This window comes from Caretta caretta, chromosome 9 (assembly GCF_965140235.1).
Source record: "Caretta caretta isolate rCarCar2 chromosome 9, rCarCar1.hap1, whole genome shotgun sequence".
Classification (NCBI taxonomy): domain Eukaryota; kingdom Metazoa; phylum Chordata; order Testudines; family Cheloniidae; genus Caretta; species Caretta caretta.
In genome coordinates, this window is record NC_134214.1 from 93,226,194 (window position 1) to 93,252,486 (window position 26,293).

Below are 26,293 nucleotides of genomic sequence, written 5' to 3' on the forward strand. Positions count from 1 at the left end.
TGTCAGTGGGAGTGTGGTGATTGACTTCAATCGGAGCAGGGCTTGGCTCATAGCATCCCACATCTTCCTGACGGCTTGCATTCAGATCTGTCCGAACAAGCAATTTTTCTGATGCTCTGAGAGTCAGGTAGTAAGTCAAGCCATCACACTAATTTGAACCTTCGATTCTAACGCAGTGTTCCAAATCGAGTAGCACAAGATTGGCTCATTCTCAGACATTATCAAGTAGTGATTTAGTTTCCTTAAATCCTGAGATTTCTTTGATAAAGAAAGTCTGCTGCAGCATCAAAAGTGAATGAGGTTACTTTATATGACCGCCACAGTCTGTTTGGACTTCCTTCCAGCTTAGCTTCTTCAGAAAAGGCAGAACCTATTTTAAATTACAGTATATAACCACAGTGTGTCCCTGACTCCTAGGCAGGTTCCCTTTCAGTTTAAGAGGTCAGCAACTAAGCCCTTACTTCAGAAGCCTTCTCCTCCTAAGGAATCTCCTATTCATTATTACCCTATTTCCAGATTACGTTCCTTGGCAGAGGTGCACGAACGGGCTCTATCAGTAAAGTTGCAATCCTGCCTCAGTAGCGATGTTTCTTTCTGAGAAGTTTCCACCTTGTTTTAACACTAATCAGAGATCAGAGGCTGTGCTGGGGAGGCCTGGAATGATCTTCTGTTTTGCAGGCTTTTTCTAGAATTGTAGCTATTTTGGGGTTTTGTTTAGATCTGTCGGCAGCTTTCATACCGTTGATCATGTTGTTTTTCTAACCCGCCCTGAACATCTGTTGGCTCTTTCAGAGTCTGCATCATTCTATTTGTTTCTCTTATGTATTTCACTGCTATTCACTGGCTGCTTTTATTTTAAAAAAAACTTTTATTTATTTTAAATATTACAAAAACACACAGAAATCCAACTAATGTAATTTCATACAGGACAACAAATTCATACACACAGTTGTTTCTTTAAATTGCAACGCGATGCCAAAAAGACGACCTGCACACACTAGATTTAAAGGTGGGGTGGGATGGGAAAGGGGATGATGGACTCTGGGTTTTTTTCATTATATGAATTACTGTTTCTATAGGATGCCAGATTGACAACCCTGCAAAGTGAAATACACTATTCAGTCACGGAACAAATAGACGATGGGAAGCAGCAGTGTAGAGAGGAGCTCAGATTCCAATCTTGAGCTCTTTGCTGAGGCTGCCAATGAGAGTGATAATTAGTGCCATTATGGTTCTTGTGCCATTGCTACTGGGAACATCTCTGACACTAAAATTACTTTGCACAGGCCAACAAACAGGATACAGACTAACACGGCTGCTACTCTGAAAGCTATCAAATGGTAAGGACTTTTTGGTCACTGCCACACTGGGTTAGATTCAAACCTAGAAGACAGAGACACATATCCCGTCGGCCAAGTTGACAAGAATCCCTTTTAGCAGCACTTGGACTATAAAAATGCTGTAGCTCACTGAAGAGTATTGCTCCCTCTTAATTAATAGAGTTGATCTTTGTACATGCCTGGACTACTTCCTGGAGGACAGCAGATTTTGGATTTCCTGAATATCATTTCAAGTCATTTTCTACAGGTCTTTTATTCATTTCAGTCCTTCGTTTCAAACATATTTTCCATTGAAAGTTTAAAAACAAACAAACAAACAAACAAAAAACCAGGCATCAACTGCTGGGCCATTTAAATTCAAACTTAATAGTTGAGATGTCTTATTCAGCATTTTTAAAACAACTGTCTTAGGGAATTTTACGTGCTGCATTTCTAATGTTAACTTTAGACACCGCAAAGTGCCGTGGGATGCACTAGCATGAAAGGCACTAAAGTACTGCAGGATTTCACTGAAGATGCACTGCACTGAAATAGGTACAGGTAGACAAACACTGGCAATAATATGGATGCTTGGCAGAGCATTGGAATTGTCTGAATGCAAAGTCTGTTTGGTAGAAAAATGACCTTTTTTCAAAAAATAATTGTATTCACAAATACAATTGTATTCACAAATACAAAACGTTGACCTTGTTGACATTTTACATTTTTGGTATAAAAAAAGGTGCCACTTTTTTTTAAACAAGCAAAAAAAATCAGTATTTTTTAAAAAATCATTTTAAATGGGTCCATTTTAAACAAAAAACCACACTTCTAAATTTTGCATGAAAGTAGTTTATTGACCAGCACTAGTGCTTAGACTTTATTAATTAACTACTCTGGTTTGCCACTGATTTTTATGGCTACTTATTGGATCAGTCGAGCATTCTGGCATGTGCTCAGAGTTTCAGTTAGTATCTCAGGGTTTAATTTTAAATACAAGAAAAAATGTGTGCACCTAAATCCCCTTCTACCACTGAAAATCATGAAGCAACTCTGCCAATCGCATATGAGGACTATCTCAGTGGGGTGAAATTCACCCATGATGAACAGCCACAGCAATTAAAGATATAGCAGCCGCAACCACCCTGGCAAATAGCAGGATCCCGAGGCTGGAATAGCAGAAAGGGGAGGAGGGGCTGTGCAGCAAGCTCTGTATCTGGCCTTTGGTTGGGTGAGTAGTGGCTTTTACTGCCACAACCCCTCCCACTGACTTTAAAGGGACATAGAACAGGCCCCATGGAGGTGGAATGGATTTCAACTGGCAAGATTAAACACCAGCTCAGAGCTCTAACATATGCAAAGCTTTATTCAAAAAAGATGAAGTAGCTTTTGCTGAATTCTCAGAGCAGCAACAGTGAGTGGGTACAAAAGTGACCAATACCTAGTACAGGCTGAACATGCATCCATCAACCACACAATCACCCACCTTTTTACTAGAATCATATGTAAAACAAAACACAGCATAGAAGAGAGAGAAATCTCACGTTTATCTACTGCTATGGAACGAAAAAGTTGTTACTCATATTCTAAGTTTGTTTAAAAACTAAAACGACAAAGGGATACAATGTGTATTAATAGCTTCTGATTATTTTCTGAACGGTAACTATATTTTCTCAACAGTTTTCAATTACAGATTGCTCCCTCAAGTAGATTAATTTTTCTTTGGTGTCTGTTTCTAATAAAAAAAATATTTCTTATGAATTCAAGTGAGAACATTCATTGGGTTTATAAACAGCCTGAAATGCAGAATCATTTCAAAAACATAGGTAGGATTTTAACCCCAGGTAAGGTGTATATGTCCTCCAATTTCTATGCATCGTATAAGATAAATCTCATGGAATTGAAGGAGAAGGAGAAGAAAGATTTTTTTTCTAGCTAGTCATGCTTCTGAACTAATTGATCCTCATGCCTTTCAAGTACTAATGTATTTTCAGTTATATATTTGTCAAGAGGGTTCAATTGCATTTTGTTTTCTCACAATGGTCTTTGTTTCAACTGTAGGTCAATGGAAAAATCAACTTGGACAAGTGACTACACATTTTCACTCTAGAGCTTCTACAACAAACAATTTTAAACTAACGGATAGGAATGCAAACTTCTCAATTCATTTTTTTTATCAAAAGGAAAAAGACTTATTTTATCCATGATGAAAACATAGACAGTACAGCAGTGTTAGCTGAGTGCCTTAGGTTAAGTCGTAGAGAAACCTTTTTGTGCCCTCCTATGTAAAATGTGAATACTACCCCATGAATGCTATTATGCTTGATTCTTTTATGCTGTCAAGGTGCTTTGAGATCCTGGCTTAACAAGTGTTATTATCAAGGCGTAGGAGTATGTGTAAGAGAACAAATATATGAACGTATTACTTTAGTTGAAAGATGAATAGTTCCATTGTGAGTAGAAATAACTTCAGCCAACGTTTATGTGTCTGTCAACTCTGTTACCAGACTGACAGTGTACATTTATGTGTTTTATCGCTGTCCCAGTTTTTACGAAGAGAATGCCTACTGGCAGGTACCTTGGATTGCTCCTGGTTGGACAATTCAAAATTCCTTCTTCTGTCATTGATTGCTCTCCCCTCTTATACCTGCCAGCCCTTTCCTACCCCAGAAGTCGCCTTCAGAACAATCAATGCCTTTGTTAATCCTGATGGTGAGAAGAGATCTCTCTATCCACCCACCACCCCTGGTATAAACAAACTGTGTGACTGGAGAGGGCCTCTATCAGTCAGTCACATATTGGAGGCAACCCTCGCTCCTGCCCTGTTCTTTCCATGAGGTTGAGAGATTTCAGCTCAGGGATCTGTCACCAGAGGGGGCTCACTGAAGTCCTTGATTGTTCTGGACATTGTTTGAAAGGTGACTGAATTTACTGCTGAGGTCTGTGGTACACAGTACTACTTAATGGATAAAACTGCAGCCATCCACTTAAATCAGTGGTTCTCAACCTCTTCCTTACCATGAGTCCACGTTACAACAAAAAGCAACTATGGACACTCTAAGGAAAAGAAGGGTGGTCATGGCCATCAAGACCTGTACACAACCCCTAGATTGAGCGTCCATGGCTCAAACCAGAACCACAAGTGGAGTTTTCTTTCACGGCCTCTCTATCTATGTCTGTCTGCCTGTCTATCTAGGCACTTATGCTACACTAATCGCCATGATATCAGAGCACCAAACACATACAAAACATTACATTATCTCTCTAGATCTATAATTAGTTTCTCTTTTGTAAAAAAAGTGGAACAGGGAGTCAAAGCCCTGAAAGATTATAGATACCCATCTTCCTAAGCCTGACTAAGCCTAAACACACAACAATTATAAGATGGTAAACAGCAGTAATTGTACACTAAATGTCTTTTTAAAGAGCCAAATGTGCACTTAAAGTTTAGCTCCCACTCACTGCAGCTCTAGAACAAACAGTAAATTAGTCAACACAAAACGGAAAGGGAAAAAAACAGCAGGAGCAGCAACAAAAAGGCCGGCAGTCAGTTCCCCAGGCAGGAAGTCACTGTAATTTGCCCCCCACTTTCCCCACCACCACTTTGTAGACATAACCCATGACGGTTTCAGTAAAAACATGCAAGTGCTAAAGCACACGATGCTCTTGTTATACAAATGAAGTCTAGTAATTACCAGACACTGATAGAAAAAGGAGAACCCAGAGAAATATTCACCATCCCACAGCAAAGGAGTTCATCTGCATGGTCCTTTCTCAACAGCTACCATGCCCGTTGACATATATCAAAGTAAGGAGTTATTTGCACCTGTAGTTCTCAGAGGAGAGCACAGAGTTTCGTGTCCATTATAAGCCACTTTTGGCTTCCTCTTTTCATTGGAACAGGTGGCAGCATAGCCCAGAACATGCATAGCTATTTTTGCCTCACACTTACAAACATGGTTTCAGGCTTCAGCAAGGCTCAGCATGCCATTCTGGTCCTGTCTACACTGAGATTAGAACCAAGATCACCAGAATCGTGTTTAAACAATGTTCCTGTGCTCAATGTAGAGTAGGTGTTTCCCTCCCATCCCATCCCACAAGGAGGTTATAAAACTACTTTAAAGACCAAGTTACAGCTACCACGATTCAGATTTGAATGTGGACACATACTTTGGGTTGAACGTGCAATTGCTGAACACTGAGCCTCAAATCCTGCCACCAGTGCCCTGGGGTGGTGAGGAGTGCCTTGGGGAGTTTTTTCCAGCAACTGAAAAGAAGGCCAAACAGAGGAAATGCGACTCAAAGCTGGAGTAATCTCCAAAGTAAAAGTCCCCTCATCCTGTCCACAGACAAGGGAATGGTGGTTGACTTCATATAGCAGGAGATGTACTACCCTTTCCCAGCCCACTATTTCTCAGCTTCCCAAGATCCTCTGAGCAGCAGTGAAAAGGGAGATCCTGCAAAGCTGGGCTTTATGGGCTGCGAGTGGGTGAGAGGCAAATTGGCTGAATAAATCTTCCCTTCCCTGCACAGCATATCTGCACCAGTTCTACTGTGTGAAGATTCTCCTTACCTGAACTGTGGGGGGTGAAGAACTTGCCTCTTACGGAACAAAACCAGTATGGCTGTAAGAGTTCTTTGTTTGCAAATAACAATATTATTTTATCAATCCCAGAACTTGAGCAAAGGCTGCTTAACCTACTGATTACATGAGCGATTTATAAGCTAAAAATGTAGCTGACAGAGGGGACTGAATGGCTCAGGGCATATACAGCCCATCATCTCATAATTACCTGATTTAATTCATCCCAACTTAGGTCAACAGAGTCCGAAAGCTGTTACTGTCTGGAGTTTGTCTACTGACATATGTAAAATGAGTTAATGGTCTCGGTACAGTTTGAAGGGGTCAAAATTCCCCCCAGTAACCAACGTCTTCTTTAAAGCTAGCCAGACACCTGATTGGAAGTCTCAGCAGAGCTCAAGGAATGAATGGGCATGCAAGCTCTTAAAACATGAGATCTGTAGGGCCTCAGTTTGTCCCTCTGTAAAATGGGGATAATGGCACTGTCTTGCCTCATAGGATATTTGTCAGGAACGAAAGCAGGGCTGGTCGAAAATCAGAATTTCCCATCTGGAACGCTAATATTTCAAAATTTGTTTCCATGCTAAATTGGGATGAGAAGTCAAAATATAATTTCCCCCCACAGTTTTGGAAAAATTCTATTCAGAAATACCAAAATACTTAGTTTCAGTTCAGCTCCACATTAATCTGTATGCCCTGAGGAGCTGCAATCTCTTATGGGATTGTAGGTGAGGTGCTTATGCCCCCATTCTCCTCTCTGGACTGGGCTCCCTGGCTGGACTACATCTCCCCTGGTATAACATGATTACGTGATTCATGTGATGTACCATGGTCGTTCAACCAGAAGGAAGACTACTCAGGGGGACACAGAGTAATGTCACCCTGACCTGAAATGAAAGGTTTTGATTCAGTCTGGCAAACCGAAACGTCTTGATTCAGGTCAGCTTGACTGGAAACAAAATATTTTGCTTTGATTTTCCTAATGGAAATTTTTTTTTTGTGTGTGTAGAAACTGCATTTTCCATCTGAAAAATATTTGGAGAGAAAAATCCTGAGCAGCTCTACATTAAAGACCATGAGATGCTCAGATGCTATGGTAATTTGGGCCATGCAGATCTATCCCAAAGATAAAAAGGGCAGAGGTTGTGCCTTTGTTTGTGTTTGCACCACCATCAGAACAAAGAGGACAGCGTAGGCAACTAATAATGGACGCTGAAATATCTTCTCATCTCTCTTGGGTCCCGGTTTGAGCACATTAAAAGAACCTTACTCTGTCAATGCCAATTCTGTAGATAAACAGAGGACTTCAGTCTCCAGAGCTGTCAGCCCAGTACCTTTCATGAACATTAAATTCACAGGAAAAAATTAAAAACAATAAAGACGTGATAAAAATGTAGCTGACACAAATGAAAAAAAAAAAAGAAGATCACTGCTCTTGCAGCAAGATGTCTTGCTGTATGACAGTTCTCCTGCCAATTAAGCTGGAGAGGCCTGGGCACTGATAGCAACACCAAATTGTATAATACATAAAATATGCTGTAAATATACCACCATTACCAACAATTATTCATGCCCTTTATTTTTCAGACAGATGCTGTTTTTACGTGCCTATTCTCTATGTTCATAGTGCCGGACAGTTAAAAAGTAGTGATTTCCTCCTTGCTCCAATATCCCAAGATGATGTCCTCATGTCAAGCAGTAATTTAATACCTTACTGTTAATATCTTATTTTGCATTGACATGAAGCTTTTTTAAAATTTATTAAGTATTAATTAATTAATGCTTGCAACACCGCCAGACAGATGCAACATGGATACAATAATATCTAGTATTAAGTGACTTACCGCACAGTCAGAAGTAGAATTAGGAATAGAACCAAGAAGTCTGCTCTAACCACAACTCCAGCTCTAGCCAATGGCAACCATCGGAGATTGACCATGGGTTATTTTCTTCAGTACTAAATTATTATTTAACATTTATATTGCGATAGTGCCTAGAGGCCAAACAGCTTAGGCCTAATTGTGCTTCGCATTGTACGAACATATGGCAAGGAATAGTCCCTGATCCAAACAGCTTACCTGGCACTGATCCAAACAGCTTACCTATGATAATGCATAGGTAACCAATAAACGTGAGTCCAAACTCACTGCTGGGCTCTTTATATCCATTGGAAATGCTAGGGCTACATATTGTATTTAACTACACAAACTGATAATCACTTATCGGAATATGGGGGCGGGGGGAAGAATAAATTGACAATGTTAGGAGAAGTCTTAGGTGTTGAACAGGTTTTAAAAAACCTCACTAAATCTGCTGCAAGGGTTAAAAATAGAGATAGTTATTAAAAAAAGGTTTTAAATGCATGTTTTTACATTGAAAACAGCAGCTAGGCAAACCCACACCTGTTAAGACTGTTGAACTATTCTCTATTTAACTAGGATTTACATTTAATCCAGACAATTAATATAAGCCTTATCAGATTCACGATAATTAGCACACTTATTAACAGCAGCGGCAGCAGCAGAAATGGTGTCAAAGAAGCACTTTGTTGTAGTGCTAACATGACCGCCAGAGACTTCGATCTGATCTTACGTGGTCATCCACTTACTCTTGTATTGCCAAGGAGACCCACTTCCCCCTTAAGCCAGACAAATGACTATGACAAGAAGCAGATTTAGGGCAGCTGCCATTCACAGACCACTTTAAGAACGTTTCGGGTCATGTGCTGATAAACTACTTGCTTTACTGATTTCTGTTGGCTTTATCCACAGCCCAACCGTTTTGCTTCAACACAAGAACAAGTTCTTGTGGGTTTTTTTTGTTTTGGCTTGTTTTGGGGTTTTTTTTAAACACACTAATGGCATTTAATTGCATGTAACGTTCAACATTTGACAAGCAAGATGATCTGTAGCTAGAGACACCCAAAAAAGTTCGGCATTTTGGCCAGAATTTCCAAATTTGGGCACCTGAAGTTAGACTCCCATATTCTCATTTAGGTTCCCAGCTATGAGTGGCCTGATTTTCTTTTGAGCTACAGGGGCATAAAAATGTTAAAAAAAAAAAAAAGTCAGAATTACAGGCAGAGAAATGTTTTAATGACCTACAACTTAGAATCTAGTTGGTGATTTTATTTTTTTCAGACTTCGAATTATATTCGCCACTGCCCACAGAACACACCTAGAAATGTTCAGGCCAAACCAATGTTGCTAGTCAAAACTAAATTGGGGATGAAAGCTAAAATCAGGGCAAATAATGAAACTTGCCGTCACTTTAACTATGAAGAGACTGAAGTCTCTCTACATATTCGCAAAAAGAAAAGGAGTACTTGTGGCACCTTAGAGACTAACCAATTTATTTGAGCATAAGCTCACGAAAGCTTATGCTCAAATATATTGGTTAGTCTCTAAGGTGCCACAAGTACTCCTTTTCTTTTTGCGAATACAGACTAACACGGCTGTTACTCTGAAACCTCTCTACATATTGTCCCACAAAGGGATAGAAATTCAAGGTGAGGAGTTCAAATGCAGGAAGGCACTGTCCTTAATTTGTCCTGCATCACTTACGAATTGCAAAAGTATGAAGTTTATGCATAGTACATCATACCTGCAAGTGCCCTAACAGACATGACAGAGAGCATTATAAATTGACAGTTGATTTGGATTTTGAGCCTTAACTTTGGATTCCCTCGTTTTTGTATGTTTAAGACTAGAATCTATAGAAGTGGGGAAACTTTGACACAAACTGAGTTGAACTAGGGAAGGTGCATTCGGGCTACTTTTCTAAAACTATGCTTGACAGACTGTGGTAGGAAAATTCAAAGCTTTGATGTTTTCATGAATTCAGAACAACGATATATTTAAGGGTCTATTCTCACACAGAGACACACACACAAGTATCTAAATGGAAGAAATGTACATTTTCCATTTCAAGTGAGAACCTTAACATTTCACTCCCGACACGCAAAGATGAGAGTGCTTGTACGTAGCTCATCTACATGCCATCACTCCAATGGAGATGTGAGTTGTGCAGTGATCTAAGAAAGTGTCAATGGGCAGGCTGAAATGGCTCATTTTGAGGGATTTCCAATCCTACTTATTGATAAACATGGGAGCATGCCCGACTGCATGCACACTCAAATGCCTAGTTATTTTTATTATTAGTCATTACCGAGTCATAATGACTATTTATTATTTAAATGCCGACAATGAGCTCGTGAACCAGAACAGATGCAAAATATCCTGTACTAATGAGAAAATCAAAGCCTCTCCCATATCAGTAATTTCATACCTTAGGATATCTTTATTTTTGCCAATAAGGCACAACAGTAATTAATACAGCAATATTTTCCTATTGTTCAAAATGAGAAAAGCACATAAAAGCCGCTCAAATCTTGGGAATTTGCTGCTCCAGCTCTCCCCCCTCACCAGCACAAAATACAATAAATACATTGAAAAAATCCTATTAAAGAGAAACAGCTGCCAAATAAAATGCAACGAATTGCCCATAAAAGGCCATTTTCTGTTTATTCAGAGCTGCTACAGTCACTGCTTTTCACAGAAAACACACAGCAAGGCTCTGTTCTATCACATTTAAATACGTATGCTGTGTCTGTTGCATCGACCATCAGACAGGGCCAAGCATAGAGAAAAATTTGTGAACTAACCAACAGAACTTTGCACTAGTCCACATTTTATTGCTGCATAATAGTTTGGATAACTACTCGTATTACTAGAAAACAACTAGCACTCTGCATAATTAGCTCCTTGCTTTTACCCTTACAAAATGAAGCTTCTGTTACAACATACAAGAACAATGAATGCTTTCTTAATTTTAAAATAATTTTATATTTAAGTTGTTTTGCAATCTATAAACCTTAAAAAAAAAAGAATATATGGCTCACACAGTATGCCAGATTGACATCCCTGGCATCTGAAAATGTGTATAAATGCAGAGAATAGTGTGCAACGCAGTGCTAAAATTGACATCTTATATTACTAGTTCCCGGCTCTTCAACTACATATATTTAATGCAAGTTCAGAACCATCAATGAAATAAAATACATTATTTAATGTAATGCCGCTATAAAGGCCAGCTCCAGTTAACTGAAAATTAAGGTACTGTTCATTCACCAGCTGCAAATGGAAACCAATTCCCTGACCATACAAAGCAATTCACACTCACCACTCAATTGGCCCCAAATTTGGGAGCCCCTATGCTTCAGCAAACACTGCTGTCTTTAAATAAATGTTCCACGTCATGGGAATTTACCAACAACTAAAAACACATTTATGAAAAGCCACATGTATCTTCTCGGTTTCAACAAAAACACAATTAAAGCAAAAAGGACTTAGCACTGTCAAGCAGCAAAAGCATTTCTGTCTCAGGAAAAGATGGCCACTCAGGCAAAAGGCAAATAATCTGATCTGATCCAATGACCCTTCAGGAAAAATAATACATAGGACTAGTTTGTTTTTGTATTGTCTTGTCTTCAAAATGCCCGGTTGGAATCAGAGATGGGCCCAACTTACACAATTTAAATCAACATTCGGCCCCAATCCTGAACTCAGAGTGGATGGAATCTTGCATAGCGCTCCTCCGATTTCCGTGATCTCCACACAAGTCTACCTGTGCAATTCCCCATGGAGGGTCCGGAGACTAGATTTCAACACCACTGAAGTTCCTGAATATTTGGATGCAGACTCTTAGATCAGCCTTCTACAGAGAGGAGGCAAACTTCAAATTTCAGATCAAAATACCCATTCAGATTCCAGGTATGTTTGAATGTGAGTCACAACCAGAAGCCAGGGTCCAATCAAAAATGCAACAACCATCGACAAAAGAAAAATCTGAATGAAGATCTCGATGTTTCATCTCAGGAAGTTCTCAGAATGCTAACATGCTTCTCTGACTAACAGAGCAACTAATAAAGGGCTGGAAGTTGCCACCCTGGCTCACACTGGTTAGCCTCTTACTCTATGAGAAGCCCCATTTAGGGTGGCAGAATCTGGCCCTACGTGGTTTATGGAATGGAATAAAAATGGGAGGAAATGAAAACTCAAAGACGGAAGCAGCTACAGAACTCTGGGTTGTGCACACAAGGGAGCTAGGAAACTTCAGCCTTTTATAGGATACGCGAAAACAACTCCTCCCCCAGTCATAATGACAGCTCACATGCGACATACTATACACCTTTTCCAAACACTATTGCTCCTTTTGGCCCTAGTTCAGTAAGTTACATCAGCACGTGCGTTACTTTAAGCGTGGGATTAGTTCCACTGAAGAAAATGAGAATCCTCATGTTTAAAGTTATGCATATGCTTACATACCTTGTTGAAACAGGGCTGCTTTTTTGGGAGAGGAGGGGAGGTCAATGGCTCTTATGTGCTATAAATTTTTATGCCACCGAATAAGAATGGCCATGCAGGGTCAGACCAAAGGTCCATCTAGCCCAATATTCTGTCTTCCAACAGTGGCCAATGCCAGGTGCCCCAAAGGGAATGAACAGAACAGGTAATCATCAAATGATCCATCCCCTGTTGCCCATTCCCAGTTTCTGGAAAACAGAGGCTAAGGACACCATCCCTGCCCATCCTGGCTAATAGCCATTGATGTACTTATCATCCATGAATTTATCTAGCTCTTTTTTTAACCTTGTTATAGTCTTGGCCATCACAACATCCTCTGGCAAGGAGTTCCACAGGTTGACTGTGTGTTGTATGAAAAAAGACTCTTTTTTTTGTTTTAAACCTGTGGCCTATTAATTTCATTGGGTGGCCCCTAGTTCTTGTGTTATGAGAAGGAGTAAATAACACTTCCTTATTTACTTTCTCCACACCAGTCATGATTTTATAGACCTCTATCATATCCCTTTAGTTGTCTCTTTTCCAAGCTGAACGCCCTCATGTATTCATTCTCTTACATACACAGAGTCCAGATTTTCAAATTCACATGGGCAAATCACCTAATGAACACATGCAAGTCAGTATTTGTGCACATCTGTAGCTGTCTGTATTATATATAAATATACTCATGTAAATTTTTCTATAATACATGCCCATTTGTATGTGATTAAATGAGTGACAAGACGTACAAAACTGCTCGACTTTGTCCATCTTGTAAATAAAGGGTCAGATGGATACTTCTGGAAGAAACAAATCCATCTAATTTCATTTTCTAGTTATCTGAGCACAAGGAATCACATTTTTAAAAAGAGAAAAAATAGATTCTCCTATATTTTTGTACTCCCTAAAACAGTAGAGACCATGATGTTGGATGGAGCAGGTCGTCAATGGAAACAAGACAGGCGAAAACCCTCTGACCAATGCCTTTGGAAAGACCTTTTCCGACAGTTTCATCTCTGATGATAAGATCAGGGGCGAGAATGGCTTGGCTAACTAATATCATGCCTTCACTTCTCAGGAGGTCCTGGTAAAACTACCAGGATGGAGAGGAACAACACTGGAGGCACGCTCTCCTTCCAGTGGGCATGGGGGGGGGTTAGCAAATGCAAAACCCGTTAAAAAAAGAAAAAAAGATTACCCACACATATCTCATTTGCTCCTGGGTGGGTATTTTGTCAGGTTTTAGCCTCAAGTGAATTTTTACACCCTTAGGTTGATACAATCCCCAACCCTGAAACTAGAAATAATGATGTCACCTTAACCACATTTTTGCAAATACAGTGCCATTATAATACACAAACATGTACAGAAAATACACACACACACACACACACAGATGCTCTTGGGGATAAAAACAGACGAGAAGAATATGAGGGTCTTTTCTAATGAGATAGAAAGTGGCAGATGTAAAGATTTCATTCAACCAACAATCTCTTTTATGATATGAATAAACTACTAAAACAGATTTAATTCTTTATAAAATCAGATTATGAGAAGCAGACAAAATCACAACTTGATTCAATATGCCATTTTATCCAGTGTGACTAATGCATTATTTGTACGAAGTTAAAGTGGAGCTTTGGAAAACTATGAAATAAATCAAATGCTCTACTTTATGTAATCTTAACAGACAGATCCCATTAGGATTCTACTATGCATAGCTGTTGGTTAAAATCATTGACCAGTATCCTTATAAATTAATCAACTGAGGTAATGCTGGCTTGGCTGTCATGGTTTTCTCCTAATCTACATTTAGAATTCACTTTAACTTTTCAAGCCCTTTGGAATAGGTTTATCAATCCTCTCTCCTTTGCTTCAGATATATGACTAACGGTAAATAGTTTACAAAAGCCCTGATGCAATAGAACTGTATCATTTATGTCCCTTTCTTTCCATAGACAGACTATATACAGACATTACATTATAATTACTTAGAAAGATGTTAAATCTTAACCAAACACACCAGTCTGCCTCAATTTTGATGAGACCTCTAATCATTTGCAGCTGAATTTGCAGTCAGATTGTGCAAGCTTACACAAGTGAGAATTGTTAAAAAAAGAAAAACAGACAAACCATAGGATACTACTGGTTGAAATGCAGCTAACAGAATGCACTTAAATTATGTATTTGTAATGGGGGATCATTTTGAATGTAGGGTTCCCCATGTAGGTCTGATATATCTTCAAAATATACCATTCCTGTGCTAATTTGTGTAACTTATGCAAGATCCAGACACATCTGTTGGATGCTTCTCCGTGTGAGTTACATACTATGGGACCCATCTCCATGAGTAATGACAACAGAATCAGGCTCCAGTGAAGGCTTAGAAAATGTACTTTAGCCACCCAGACTGTGCTAGCCTGACATGGGCTGGAGATGAGTGAACTAATGGGTATTTTTCTACTCCAACATCTATCATAAGTAATTGTTGCTGTTTAGTAACAGGGTCTAATCGTGCACCTTTGTCTGGATGCAAAGGGGACCCTCACGTGCAGATCTTCCCATCCCAGTGTGGGGAACATTGGGGAGGGTCAGCCACCTTCACAGAAGTATTGCCTTCTCTTCCTGGTCCGACGACTCCAACAGGGATAGAGGATGGAGAGCTGGCAGGTTGTGGAGGAGTATTCAGCCAGGGCAGTGGCTGGATGAAAACAGATTGTAGCAATATCACCTTTTCCTCCCTGGTCTTCAGACACTATAGCCCTTTCCACAATCTTCACCCCCAAGATAGGGAAAGCCCTTTCCCCCATCAAGAGAGATGGGAGAGAAAAGGACGGTACGACAGGAGAAGACTGCAGCTCAGCTCCCATGGTGCTTTGAGGGGCATGGGGGCAAGAATAGGGGGTGGGGTGCCAGGGATCTATAGGTGCTGAAGAAGATTTCCCATTGGAAGGGGTGAACAAGTCCAGAGATCTGAGACTCCTAGGGCCTGATCAGAGTCCACTGAAGTGAATGGAAAACATACATCATCTTCAATAGTCTTTGAATCAGCCTCTTAGTGCAACTCCACTGGCCTAAATGCAGTTACACCATGGGCACATGAAGATGATTATGGATAAATATGCTCTCAATGGTCTCCACAAATACCTTACAATTATATTCTTGTTATCTACCAAAATGCATTCCCTGCACTAAAAGCCCATCTTAGCTTTAATTTTAGAAATATACTATACAAAAGTAATGAATTTAAACTGCATTTGCAAATTTCCAAACTTTTCCTATTCTTTTGGGACACAGATGAAGACCACAGAATCATTTGCTGCATCTTTTCCTTAGAATCTTGTGGGAAAACCTCACTAATAATTTTTGTATGATGAATAATATGCAATTTCTATATTAATTATATCATAAAACCTGTTCTTGCTAGTTCTTGCTAAATGCAATGCAGTAGTTAGTATCCTCAAGTGTTATAAATAGAAAATGTATTCCATCTAATAATATGTGTTAGAAAACCCAAGCCCTAGGTTAACCGACAAAGCAGAAGTCTGTCGGAAACAAAGGCAACTGGCTTGAAGAAAGAATGGATATAATTTTCAGTGTCATATGCATGTCGTTTACTTCAGCCACAGTAGCATTTAAAAAACTTCCATACAAGACTGGTGGCAAGAAAGAATTGTCTTGCCTTAAAAAGGTACCACCATTCATTGTCCAAGTTAGCGCAGGCCACATAAAACATGCATGTCACGTATATTATATGGTGGGTGTACTCAACTATGTTTTCTCTTATCTCATCTTTCTTCCTTCTCTTCAGTCCAAATTCTGCCTTCTCTTTTATAAGATGCATTTTTACAGCTAGCTTATTTGTCTAGGTACCTATTTGCCCCACACCACCTTAGTATTTCATGCATGAACTTTTAGGAATTTCTCCTATAACACATCTGTGCAGTAGAGAGTACTATTAGCAACATGGTGGCATGGACTGAGCAGCGGACTGGGATTCAGAAGACCTCAGCTCTATTCCTGGTCTATCACTGGCCGCCCGTGTGACCTTGAGCAAATCCTTTCACCTCTCTGCGCCTGAATTTCCCCCATCTGTATAAATGAGGACCATGATACTTACATCCTTCAGAAAGCACTTGGAGATCTACTGCTGGAAAGTGCACAATAAGAACTAAGTATTATCATTCCCATTTTACAGACAGGAAACTAAGGCACAGAGGGATTAAATCACTTGCCCAAAGGTCACACACTGACTAATTGAATCCCAATCTAATGTCCTAGCCACAAGAACACCCTTTCCTACAACATACCCCCCACCCCCACCCACAATCTCAGTCCACCTACTCCTCTTCAAAGGCCAAGTGAAACGCATGGGCCTTGCATAGTACCCTGAAACATAAAGTCATCAAAATCAAAGGCTGCTTTTAGAGTAAATATAAACTCCAATTTCTATTCTCCAGTCACACAGAGAAGACTTACAAAAGTGTTCAACTTAGTGCACATGCTCTATATCCTTAAAAAGTCTGCCTTCCCACGGACCAGCTGTTCTAAGGCCCATCCACTTCCCATTACAATCAATTGAAAGACTCCTATTGTCTTTAATGGGATTGGATCAGAATCCTTCCAACTAGTTTTATCGCTTTCAAATAAAGAGACTTATTCCTGACCACTGCATCTGACAGAAAACATTGGGAAGAATATTTGTTAGTGTGTCAAATTAAAGACACTGGGGGGGGGAAATTCCCAGTATTAAGAACAACAGGCTAAGATTTTCAGAAGTGACTAGTGATTTTGTTGCCCACCTTGAGACTGGTCAAATCAAAGAGGGCTGATTTTCAGAAGGTGCTGAGCTCACACCTTTCAAGCCCCAGTATTTCAAGCTGCTTGAAATTGTCTCTCAGATTGGGCCCTAAAAAACGGAGGCACCCATAACTAGTCACTTCTGAAAAATCTTGACTACCATATTCTCAAATATACATGCGCCTAATGAACAGAACAGAAATACGTGATTACCGCATTGCTCCAACATCTCAGATTCTCTTGTGGCATGACTCACAAAAATAAAATGGGAAATTGCAATCTCGTCACAATTTAAAATTGCCTAGTTTTTATGTTTAAAGGAACCCCATTTTCCGAGGGTTTTATTTGCTTTTTCTACTGCGATTTTAGCTTGCTAGTAAAGCAATGACCAAAGTCAATGATACTGGAAAGGGTAAGAAGAAATGCCTCTAAGACAACAGTTTAAAAATACAGTTGTTGGGCCAGGCCTAAACAAACCAAACGAACCAAAAGCCAAGTGTTCAAACGAATATTTATGGCTGAGATCCTCTCTTCAGTAAAGCCACCAGGTTTCATGAGTAGACAGTGGTCTGTTATCTTGAGACTAAAAAATGTGACAGACAGGAAACATGCTATTCTATATGGAAGCTTTCTTTTTATAAAAGCCACACACCACCATGCATTTAGCCTGTATTGTGTTCTACTACCGTTGTAATGTATTTACCTGCTCCTACCTTTAGACTGTTAACTAAGTAGGGTGCTGGCCTGATCACTGGGTACTGGTCTAACGCTTGGATGTCTGCTAAGGAAAATACTAAACTAGGGCCGGATCCTTAAAACTCTTAGTACAGAGTAAAGTGATTACTACCTTGAGTAATAAGCACTGTGCTCGATAGTAAGTGCTGACAGCAATGAAAACTGGAGAGTTTACTTATTTTGAAGTACCATGTACACCCACAGCCACATACAAATTGCTAAAAGAACAGGAGTACTTGTGGCACCTTAGAGACTAACAAATGTATTTGAGCATAAGCTTTTGTGAGCTACAGCTCACTTCATCGGACTCATTTTCCACTGAATGCATCCGATGAAGAGAACTGTAGCTCATGAAAGCTTATGCTCAAATAAATTTGTTAGTCTCTAAGGTGCCACAAGTCCTCCTTTTCTTTTTGCGACTGCAGACTAACATGGCTGCTACTCTGAAACCATACAAATGGCTGTAATGTTTGCCGATGGAACAAGTGATTTTTAAACTGATTACCTCTATCCCATTTCCTTCTTTACTGTTTGTTAACACTCCTCCCCTATACAAACATATAATGAGTGGCGTATTCACACCTCAGTGTAACTGCCAGCTGATGGCATCTGAGTCACTGATCAGTTTCAGTCATTGACCTTTGTTGCTAATTAAGCATAATGTACATACTGTATACAATATCTGACACTCTCACTGTCATCAAGGATACTATCAGATTCTAGCGGCAATATGATCCTCAATTCTGTAATGAAGACCCCTAGATGATTTTTAAATCCGTTGATATCAATTAGTAGCTCAGCTCACATACAGAAAGAAATTCAACTGGTGAGAGAGTCAACCTTTCACAGTGGAGCACGGTTTGTCAATCTTTGGACATGTACATAAAATCTAATTAAAATGTTATAAAGTTTTACAGAAGAAGAAATGAGTGGCTAGACTTTGTTCAACAGGCATAATAATTTGTGGTGTGGATCTGCTCTGTCTACATTGAAAAAAAAGCCTCTTCCTGATCAAATACAACTTGTAATCGTTGGAAAGTTAACAGAGGGAAGTCTTGGTTCCCTCTCATGCCTGCTTTCTAGCTCCACATTATTTTTCAGCATTACGAACTGAAACCTACAAGCCTGTTCTATTACATGTAGTCTGAATATTACAAGTCGTCCCATTGAAATCAAAGGGCAGCTCACAGTAGTAAGCACTATACTTTCTATTGTTTTAAAGGATCAAGTTTTAGCATAGTATTTTCCAGACTAGACACCCAGACATGGATCATTACCACAAACTTGGTTTAACAATGCAAACTTAATATGAAATACTTGGTAATTTTTGTACACATTTTTGGTTAGCTCAACATATCATAAGAAGTTCTGTGAAGTGGAGTTGAAAATCCTGCTGACATGATCCTACTTTACTTTTTCTCCACTCCATTTTATGTCATCCTTTTGTCTCTACTTTTCCCCATTAGCCAGTAGATCATTAGGTCAGAGGATTTGTGGCCAGAGATATTAAAACAAATTAAACAACTGTTTTGAAGACCAAGCACCAATGCAGAACATTCTTTGAATAATGAAATGTTTAAAGCATCTTTCCCATCAAGTCACTGCTGTGAAACTATAACTATTTTATGGGATGTCTGGTTATGGTAGCTGGATGTGCTATGGGATTCGCTCCCTCCCACATTAAACATGCAGAGGTCTTTAACTTTTTAAAAACTAAAGATGCTGCAAAATTTTAGTTCTCCAAGGGTATTTATTGGCTTGTTTTTATAAATTTTACTTTTTAAAACCACAATTGAGAGAAGAGGCTTTTTAAAAATGTTTTACTATTTAATTTAAGCAGATCTCAGCACTGATTTTCAGGGGGCTTTTCACATGCTTAGAGTCAGGCATGTGCTTAAGTAGCTGGCTGAATCAGGGCCTTAGACAGTTGTTCTGCATTTCATGAGATCTGGCTTTTGGCCATAATAGGGCCTAATCTAGTGACCACTGAAGCATCTCTATTAATTTCAGTGGGTGCGGATCAAGCCCATGTTGAGGAAAACATAGATGGGTTTGATTACTTATTGATTAGAAGTGTATAATACAGGTGTAAGGGCCCAATCCTGCAAGCCTGCTACACCTACACCTGTTTCATATTCTCTGTGTATATATAAAGTCTGCTGCAGTTTCCACGGTATGCATCCGATGAAGTGAGCTGTAGCTCACGAAAGCTCATGCTCAAATAAATTGGTTAGTCTCTAAGGTGCCACAAGTACTCCTTTTCTTTTTGCTAAAACTTCTAGGTATTTTAATTGAAGGGCCACATACAGAGGTTTTATAGGATTGGATCTGTGTAGACATTTATTGCATACTCCCCACCATGGTATCATAGGCCAGTCTCTAGGACTCTTGTGGCATGTTCTAAATCAATTTACTTAAGAAGCTGTTCTTTTTAAAGTTTTAAGATTTGCATTGGTTCTGACTGCCAGTCATGTGTGCAACCATGACTAACAAGTGTAGAACTGAAGCAAAGAGGCAGATATACTAAGCCTCCGCATTAAAATATTGCACCAGTTTCCTCCAGCAAGCACCACACAAAGAATTGCTTCTTTGGACTCAGTCTCCAGACCGAACAAGGTTCAATTCAATACTCAAACACACGCTTAATTTTAAGCACATGAGCAATCCCATTGATTTAATGGGATTACTTGTGTGCTTAAAATGAAACCTATGTTTAAGTACCTTCCTGAATCAGGCCCAAGTGCAATTGTTTGGCCTTGGAGTCCAATTTCTGTCCCATGTAAGTCCATGGGAGTTTTGCTACTAATTTAAATAAAGCAGGATTTGGTCCTTCAAATGCAGGAGCTACTTTCATTATGCCACCCCTAGGATTGAAGAGCAGTGCAACAGTTCTGAGAAGTGAAGACCAAGAATGTTAGTTCACATTTAACAGATCATTCTGTATATTCATTTAAATGGATGCTTTACAAAATGTCACGTTTTCCAATCAAATCATTTATTTAAATTCCAGGTTGAAGTGACATTCTTTGTCACAGACACAGCAGGCCCAGACACCATTTGATTGATCCCATTAGAAGGGCTTGTATTATAAAAGTCATCTGCTTTAAAAAAATCCCAAACCTAACAATACAATTTGCATCCACGTGAAAGGTGTACAAATGCTCTGAAGTTCTGTTTGGCTTTGGAATGGCTGAATCATTTCTGAAACAGTTGTTCTCCATCCAGATTTGTCTATTTTAAAAAGTCATTAAATTCTTGAATGAGTCATTAGCAAAACAATTCACATGTTGTTAAACTGATTTCTCAAATGTGATCATAATTTTGCCTCATCTGATGGATGCAAGTTCAAGATTTACAAAGGGCCACATTCTTAAACCAGGGCAGAATTTTAGTAAGTCAGGATATTTGGAAGTGCAGGATTTGGCCCAAAGCGTATTTTTGGGCTCTCACAGCTGCTTGTTTTGACAGCTTCCAATCCCCATCGCCCACCTACCATAGTCCCACAATTCATCCTCTTACATTTTCAAAGCAAATTGAAAATGAAACATTTTCAAAAGAATTACTGTGGGATGCCTGTAACAGAAATCCAGAAAACAAATGCAATTCAACTTTAATATTTCTAACAGAGGGGCGGGGGGGGGGGGGAATCGAAGCCTGTATCTTCTCATTCAGCATTTTATTTTTTTTCCCTGTTCAAACTCCCACAAAAATCATCCCAATTCATAAAAGGATCTATCTACTCCATTTCACACATTCCCTTAAGAAACTGCTTCAACATTCAGAAGATGTTTTTATTTAACAAGCTATTAAAGACCTCTTGAACAGAACAGTAACTGAAAAGGTCTTCTGCAGCAGCACAAGGCAATAAATAAATAAATAAAAATAAAACCCCAAAAAGTCACAGGCTGAGACTGAAACAGTTCACCTTTGTCTGGAGAGCAGGATCACCCCCTCCAGGTTGAGGAAATACGTTGAAAGTGCATGCTGCTGGGGCATGCAGTATGTTTTTGCAGGCATACAGCAGAGAAACCTGGCCCACAGATGGCCTGTTCTCAGCTTTGTCAGCCACAAACAGACCTTTGAACTTTCTATTTATATAACAGTTTAGTGAGTTTAAGCCTCTTCCTGTATAACTGGCAGTTTGCTGGTTTTGCTGTAATTAGGCTACTTGTGATACATAAAATAAAAAGTAAAAACAAGAGGTTCGTTTCTCTGCAGCATGAAGTCTTCCCTTATCAGAGCCATGCAGCTTCTGCTATACTGTTACCTGCTGATTTTATTTCCTTTTGCAATTTTATATACCTGAATGTGCATTTTTCCTTCTTATAGATTTCCTCTTCTTATATTGCTACTTTTGAAGGACTTAAAAATAATAGTAGCAATGACAATAAGTAAAACATAACCAATGTATCTCTTTGTTATTTGTAGTGTTGAAAGGCTGGTTCTATATCCTGGGATTATTGGGTTGGGTTTTTTTTGTTTTTTGTTTTGTTTGCTAGCAGTTGATTAATAGCATCGCCTCCTTCTTCAGTAAGCAGGTTCAAATGTAGCCACATGGTCCCAGGACACTTCAAGATTTCATTTACTTGGTTACCACAGACAAGTGTGGAAAACGATTTAAAAGAAGAAATTTGATTTTTAACAGCAAATGGTCTCCTTGGTGCACACAGCCGGTCAAGCTTTTCATTCTCTCTCTCTCTCCCTTCCCTTCTCCTCTCATAGAATAGTGCATATTAAATGTAAACCCAGGTGAACATTATGGAATCTGAACAGACTTGAGCTTGGCCGGAGTTTAGATCCATTAGATCCATTAGATCCAAGGTGCGGGGGGTGGGGGGGGGTTGGTTTTTGTTTTCTTCTTCTCCTATTTCTGAAATCTGGTGTGATAGCCTCTGGGGCACTTTTGACCTTCCACTGCACATTTCATTAACTCTGAACCACATATTTTTTAAAAAAATAGAAATAACCACAAGAACCCAACAACTAAATTCTTTATTAAATTCCACAAAAATCCTCATTACTGGCTACTGTGAGGACTGTAATAACAGGACACTGGAGGTCTGATTCTGCAGTTTTTACCCAGGTAGCTCTCCCACTGATTGGGCTGAGTGCCACAAGTGAATTTAAGAACATGTCCCCTGGCAGCACAGCTTTGACAGTTCTTGATATAGTAGCCGAGGAGAAGTCACTACAGAGAGATACCTCCCATAGAGGGAAAATAAAAATGCAAATAGCATTTTCTGGGATGCTTCAAAATATTCTGGAGTCATTTGCTGATGAAATGGTGATTAGTGGTAGACTCACACCCTTCACACCTTTATGAGTGCTGCTACATACATATGACCATTCAAATGACTGTCAATCTTCATATTTCACTGGTTAATACTGATGCTCTGCCATATTTGTACTCTCACTTTGTTTATATACATAATTTACACGCACACACACTCACGCTTTGGACTTGATTTTGCCTTCTTTGTAGCCCAAAACTCCAGCTGAGATCAATGAAAGGTTTAGGGGTGCAAGGAATGCAGGACTGGATCCTTATTGGCCTTATAAATAATAATGAAAGACTATTTTAGGAAATGTAAATTTATAAACAAAAGGAAATGAGAAGCACTACTTCAGCATGTACATAAGTATACATACTATGTTATTTTGTATACTTGCATATAAATATTATATATGCAGTGTATTGCATATATATATATACACACACAACTTTTTATGTGTTTATTGACACACACACATTGTATTGTGTGCACATGCAAGAGAGTTGTATGTAGGTATTTTGATGGGCCAAATCCAGATCTTTATTCACACAATAGAACTACTTGCCTGAGTAAGACAAGTGGTAATATAAATGAAATTATGTTCATATATACAATACATATAATTATACACATGTATACAGTATTGCATATATGTATACTCACGCACACACATACACAATTAATTATGGGCTAAATCCAGTTTGCCTTACTGCTGCAAGTGTATCTGTCTCTCACACACATTATTTTATATACATGTACATAAATTACACATATATGGGCCAAATCCAGCCTGCCATACTCATGTAAGTAATCAAACTGAGTGAATATACATATCCATCCACATAGTACACAGTATGTAATATATAGAGTTTGCATAGATATAGAATGCTTAGAAACAAACACAGTCATAAAGTAGAACATGTGTTAGGGTCCATTGAGTTAAGACCACTAGATTTCTTTTAAAACAATAATTTTCACTATAAGTCACGTGAATGACAACCATAGAAAAAGAGGAAATATATTATTAATATTTTATGCAAAGACAGAGACACAAGACTTTCCTTCCTTGTGAGGGAAGGGAGGGGAGGGACATCACTAAATGTACATAAGACCATATTCAGATGAAAATAAGTTATTAAACAAACATTAAACTCAATATCTGAAATGTACTTAGTATTTGAACTACACCCACATATTCAGTTGTAACAGCTTCTATTAAATTAATGATGTTACCCACACCATAAATTAGGCAAATTGTATGCAAATACTATTTGAATAGTAATACAGTGGTTATCAGTTGTCTGCAAAATAAATTAGTGTAGCAGAGTAAAGATAGTGTGCAGAGCGTAATATTTAATTGAGCACTAATTTTATTGTGATTATTACTTTTTAAACAACAGCAGCATGGTTATTAAACGATCTAACGCATAAAGCTCTGGTTTATGCAGAGCTGGTAAAACACAGCACAAGATCCAAAACGCCTGATAACAGATTAATATTGATATAGTATAATTTATGGTTCCGAGGATTTAGTTCTAAATTGCTGTAAAATAAAACGTGACAGGTATTTGAGTTCTGATTATTTTGGGTTTTCAACTAGAGCAGATACAATATGTTTGGCACAATGATAGCTGTTAGCTACAGATATGCTCTTTTTCACAGGCATTGCTTAAAATATCAATAAAGTAAAGTGAACCCTTGTGCAGAACATGCAGTGTGCACAGACATACACATGTCTGTATGGGCATTCAGAGATGAGGGCTGCAAATACAGTATTTTATTCTCTTTCCTTGTTGTCAAACTGCATGCTAGCCTAACTATATGTAATCATCCAGTAACCAATTTTGAATTCTATCAGACACGGTAAGAAAAAAGCAACTAATTTATTCTGAGTGAAGAGAAAAATAAAACATGCACTATGCCACAACAAAGACCAAAAAAATCATATTCCTATTAACAGACCATGTGAAGCAACAAAAGTTAAATACTACACAAACAACAACTTTTCCGCCACTGGTCACCCACTGAAAAATTCCTCCACATTGACTCTTTTACAACAAGTTTACAATATTTTAGACTGATGCACCAACCTTCCCAAGGCGAGTGCCCATTTGCCAAGCAATAAAACCTAAAGTGTCCCCCCCTCAAAAAAATCCCTCAGACCTATTATAAAATATCACCTGGGACTGATCTTTCCTCTTCCAAGACTAACTTCAATAATAATGCTTTACCTTGAGTAGGACAGCAGCAAAATTAAAAAAAAAAAAAAAACCGCACACACACACACATACTTAAACCGTGCAATTCAGGGAAACTACAGTGGCATTTCTCATAATGAGGGGGAATATTGTCACTGACAGCAGTAAACAGTACATTAGATAAGCCACGATCTTGGGGAAAAAAATATTCCCTCTTTAATTCGCTGGGTTTCTGTTGTGTTTAAACGTTGCAAGGGTTAGCCACCCATCTATCCAACTTAACCCATCGATCCAAGGAAATACTAGGTGTCCCTGCCAGTCAAAGGCATGCAAAAGCGGTTAATGAATAAAACCCACCAGGAGCAGGGGGATGGGGGAGGCATGGCTTTTCTCCCTAACATCAATGCATGGCAATCCCCCCACCCCGTTTCCACTGCACTCTTTCAACTTGGAGCATCAATAGTATAAGGAAAAGAAAAAAGTCCTTGTATATTACAGCCACGCATCCCACTTCCCGACAGCAAGTCACAACCCAGCCACAATCCGTAGGTGGTTTAAGCAAGTGAGCAAGGATGGGGAGGGGGGGGGGAGCTTTATCCTTCCAACAAAGGCTAAAATACAGCGGGGGGAGAGGAAGAGGGGGAGAGGAATATTGGTATTAAAAAGAAAATCAAAACCTACCACTGCTGCTCTAAGTCCCAGTCCCTGAAAAAGTCGAATAGATCCATCCCGATCTGATGGGGGAGACTCAGAACTGCCCCCCCCCCCCTTGCCCTGCTCTCCCCAGCCGGGCTAGAAGTGGCCGGCCAGCATAGGCAGCAATTGCACAAGGTGACTTGTCTTCCCCCAACCCCACCCCCCCCACCCCGTCCCACCCTCCCCCCCCGGCTCGCACTAAGCCAGGCTGGAGGCTGCTCGCACAGCGAAGAACCCGCCGCTGCTCGCTCCGGCCGCCGCCAGCAGCCTGGCTGGGAGAGGCAGGCAGAGCACCGGCGGCGGCAGCATCGCGCACACACACACACACCCCCCCACAAGGGGAGGAGCC

General features: G+C 39.5%; 1 protein-coding gene across 2 annotated transcripts in view; it reads right to left on the reverse strand.

The window, feature by feature from the left end:
• Window positions 1-26,084, reverse strand: part of AFF2 (ALF transcription elongation factor 2) — a 412,391-nt gene extending 386,307 nt beyond the window's left edge. For both annotated transcript variants that reach the window (XM_075132559.1, XM_048863483.2), the window contains exon 1: window positions 25,930-26,084. In XM_075132559.1, the coding sequence (XP_074988660.1) occupies window positions 25,930-25,976 (47 nt within the window). In that variant the 5' untranslated portion in view covers window positions 25,977-26,084. The remainder of the gene's footprint in view (window positions 1-25,929) is intronic.
• Window positions 26,085-26,293: the final 209 nt, after the last annotated feature.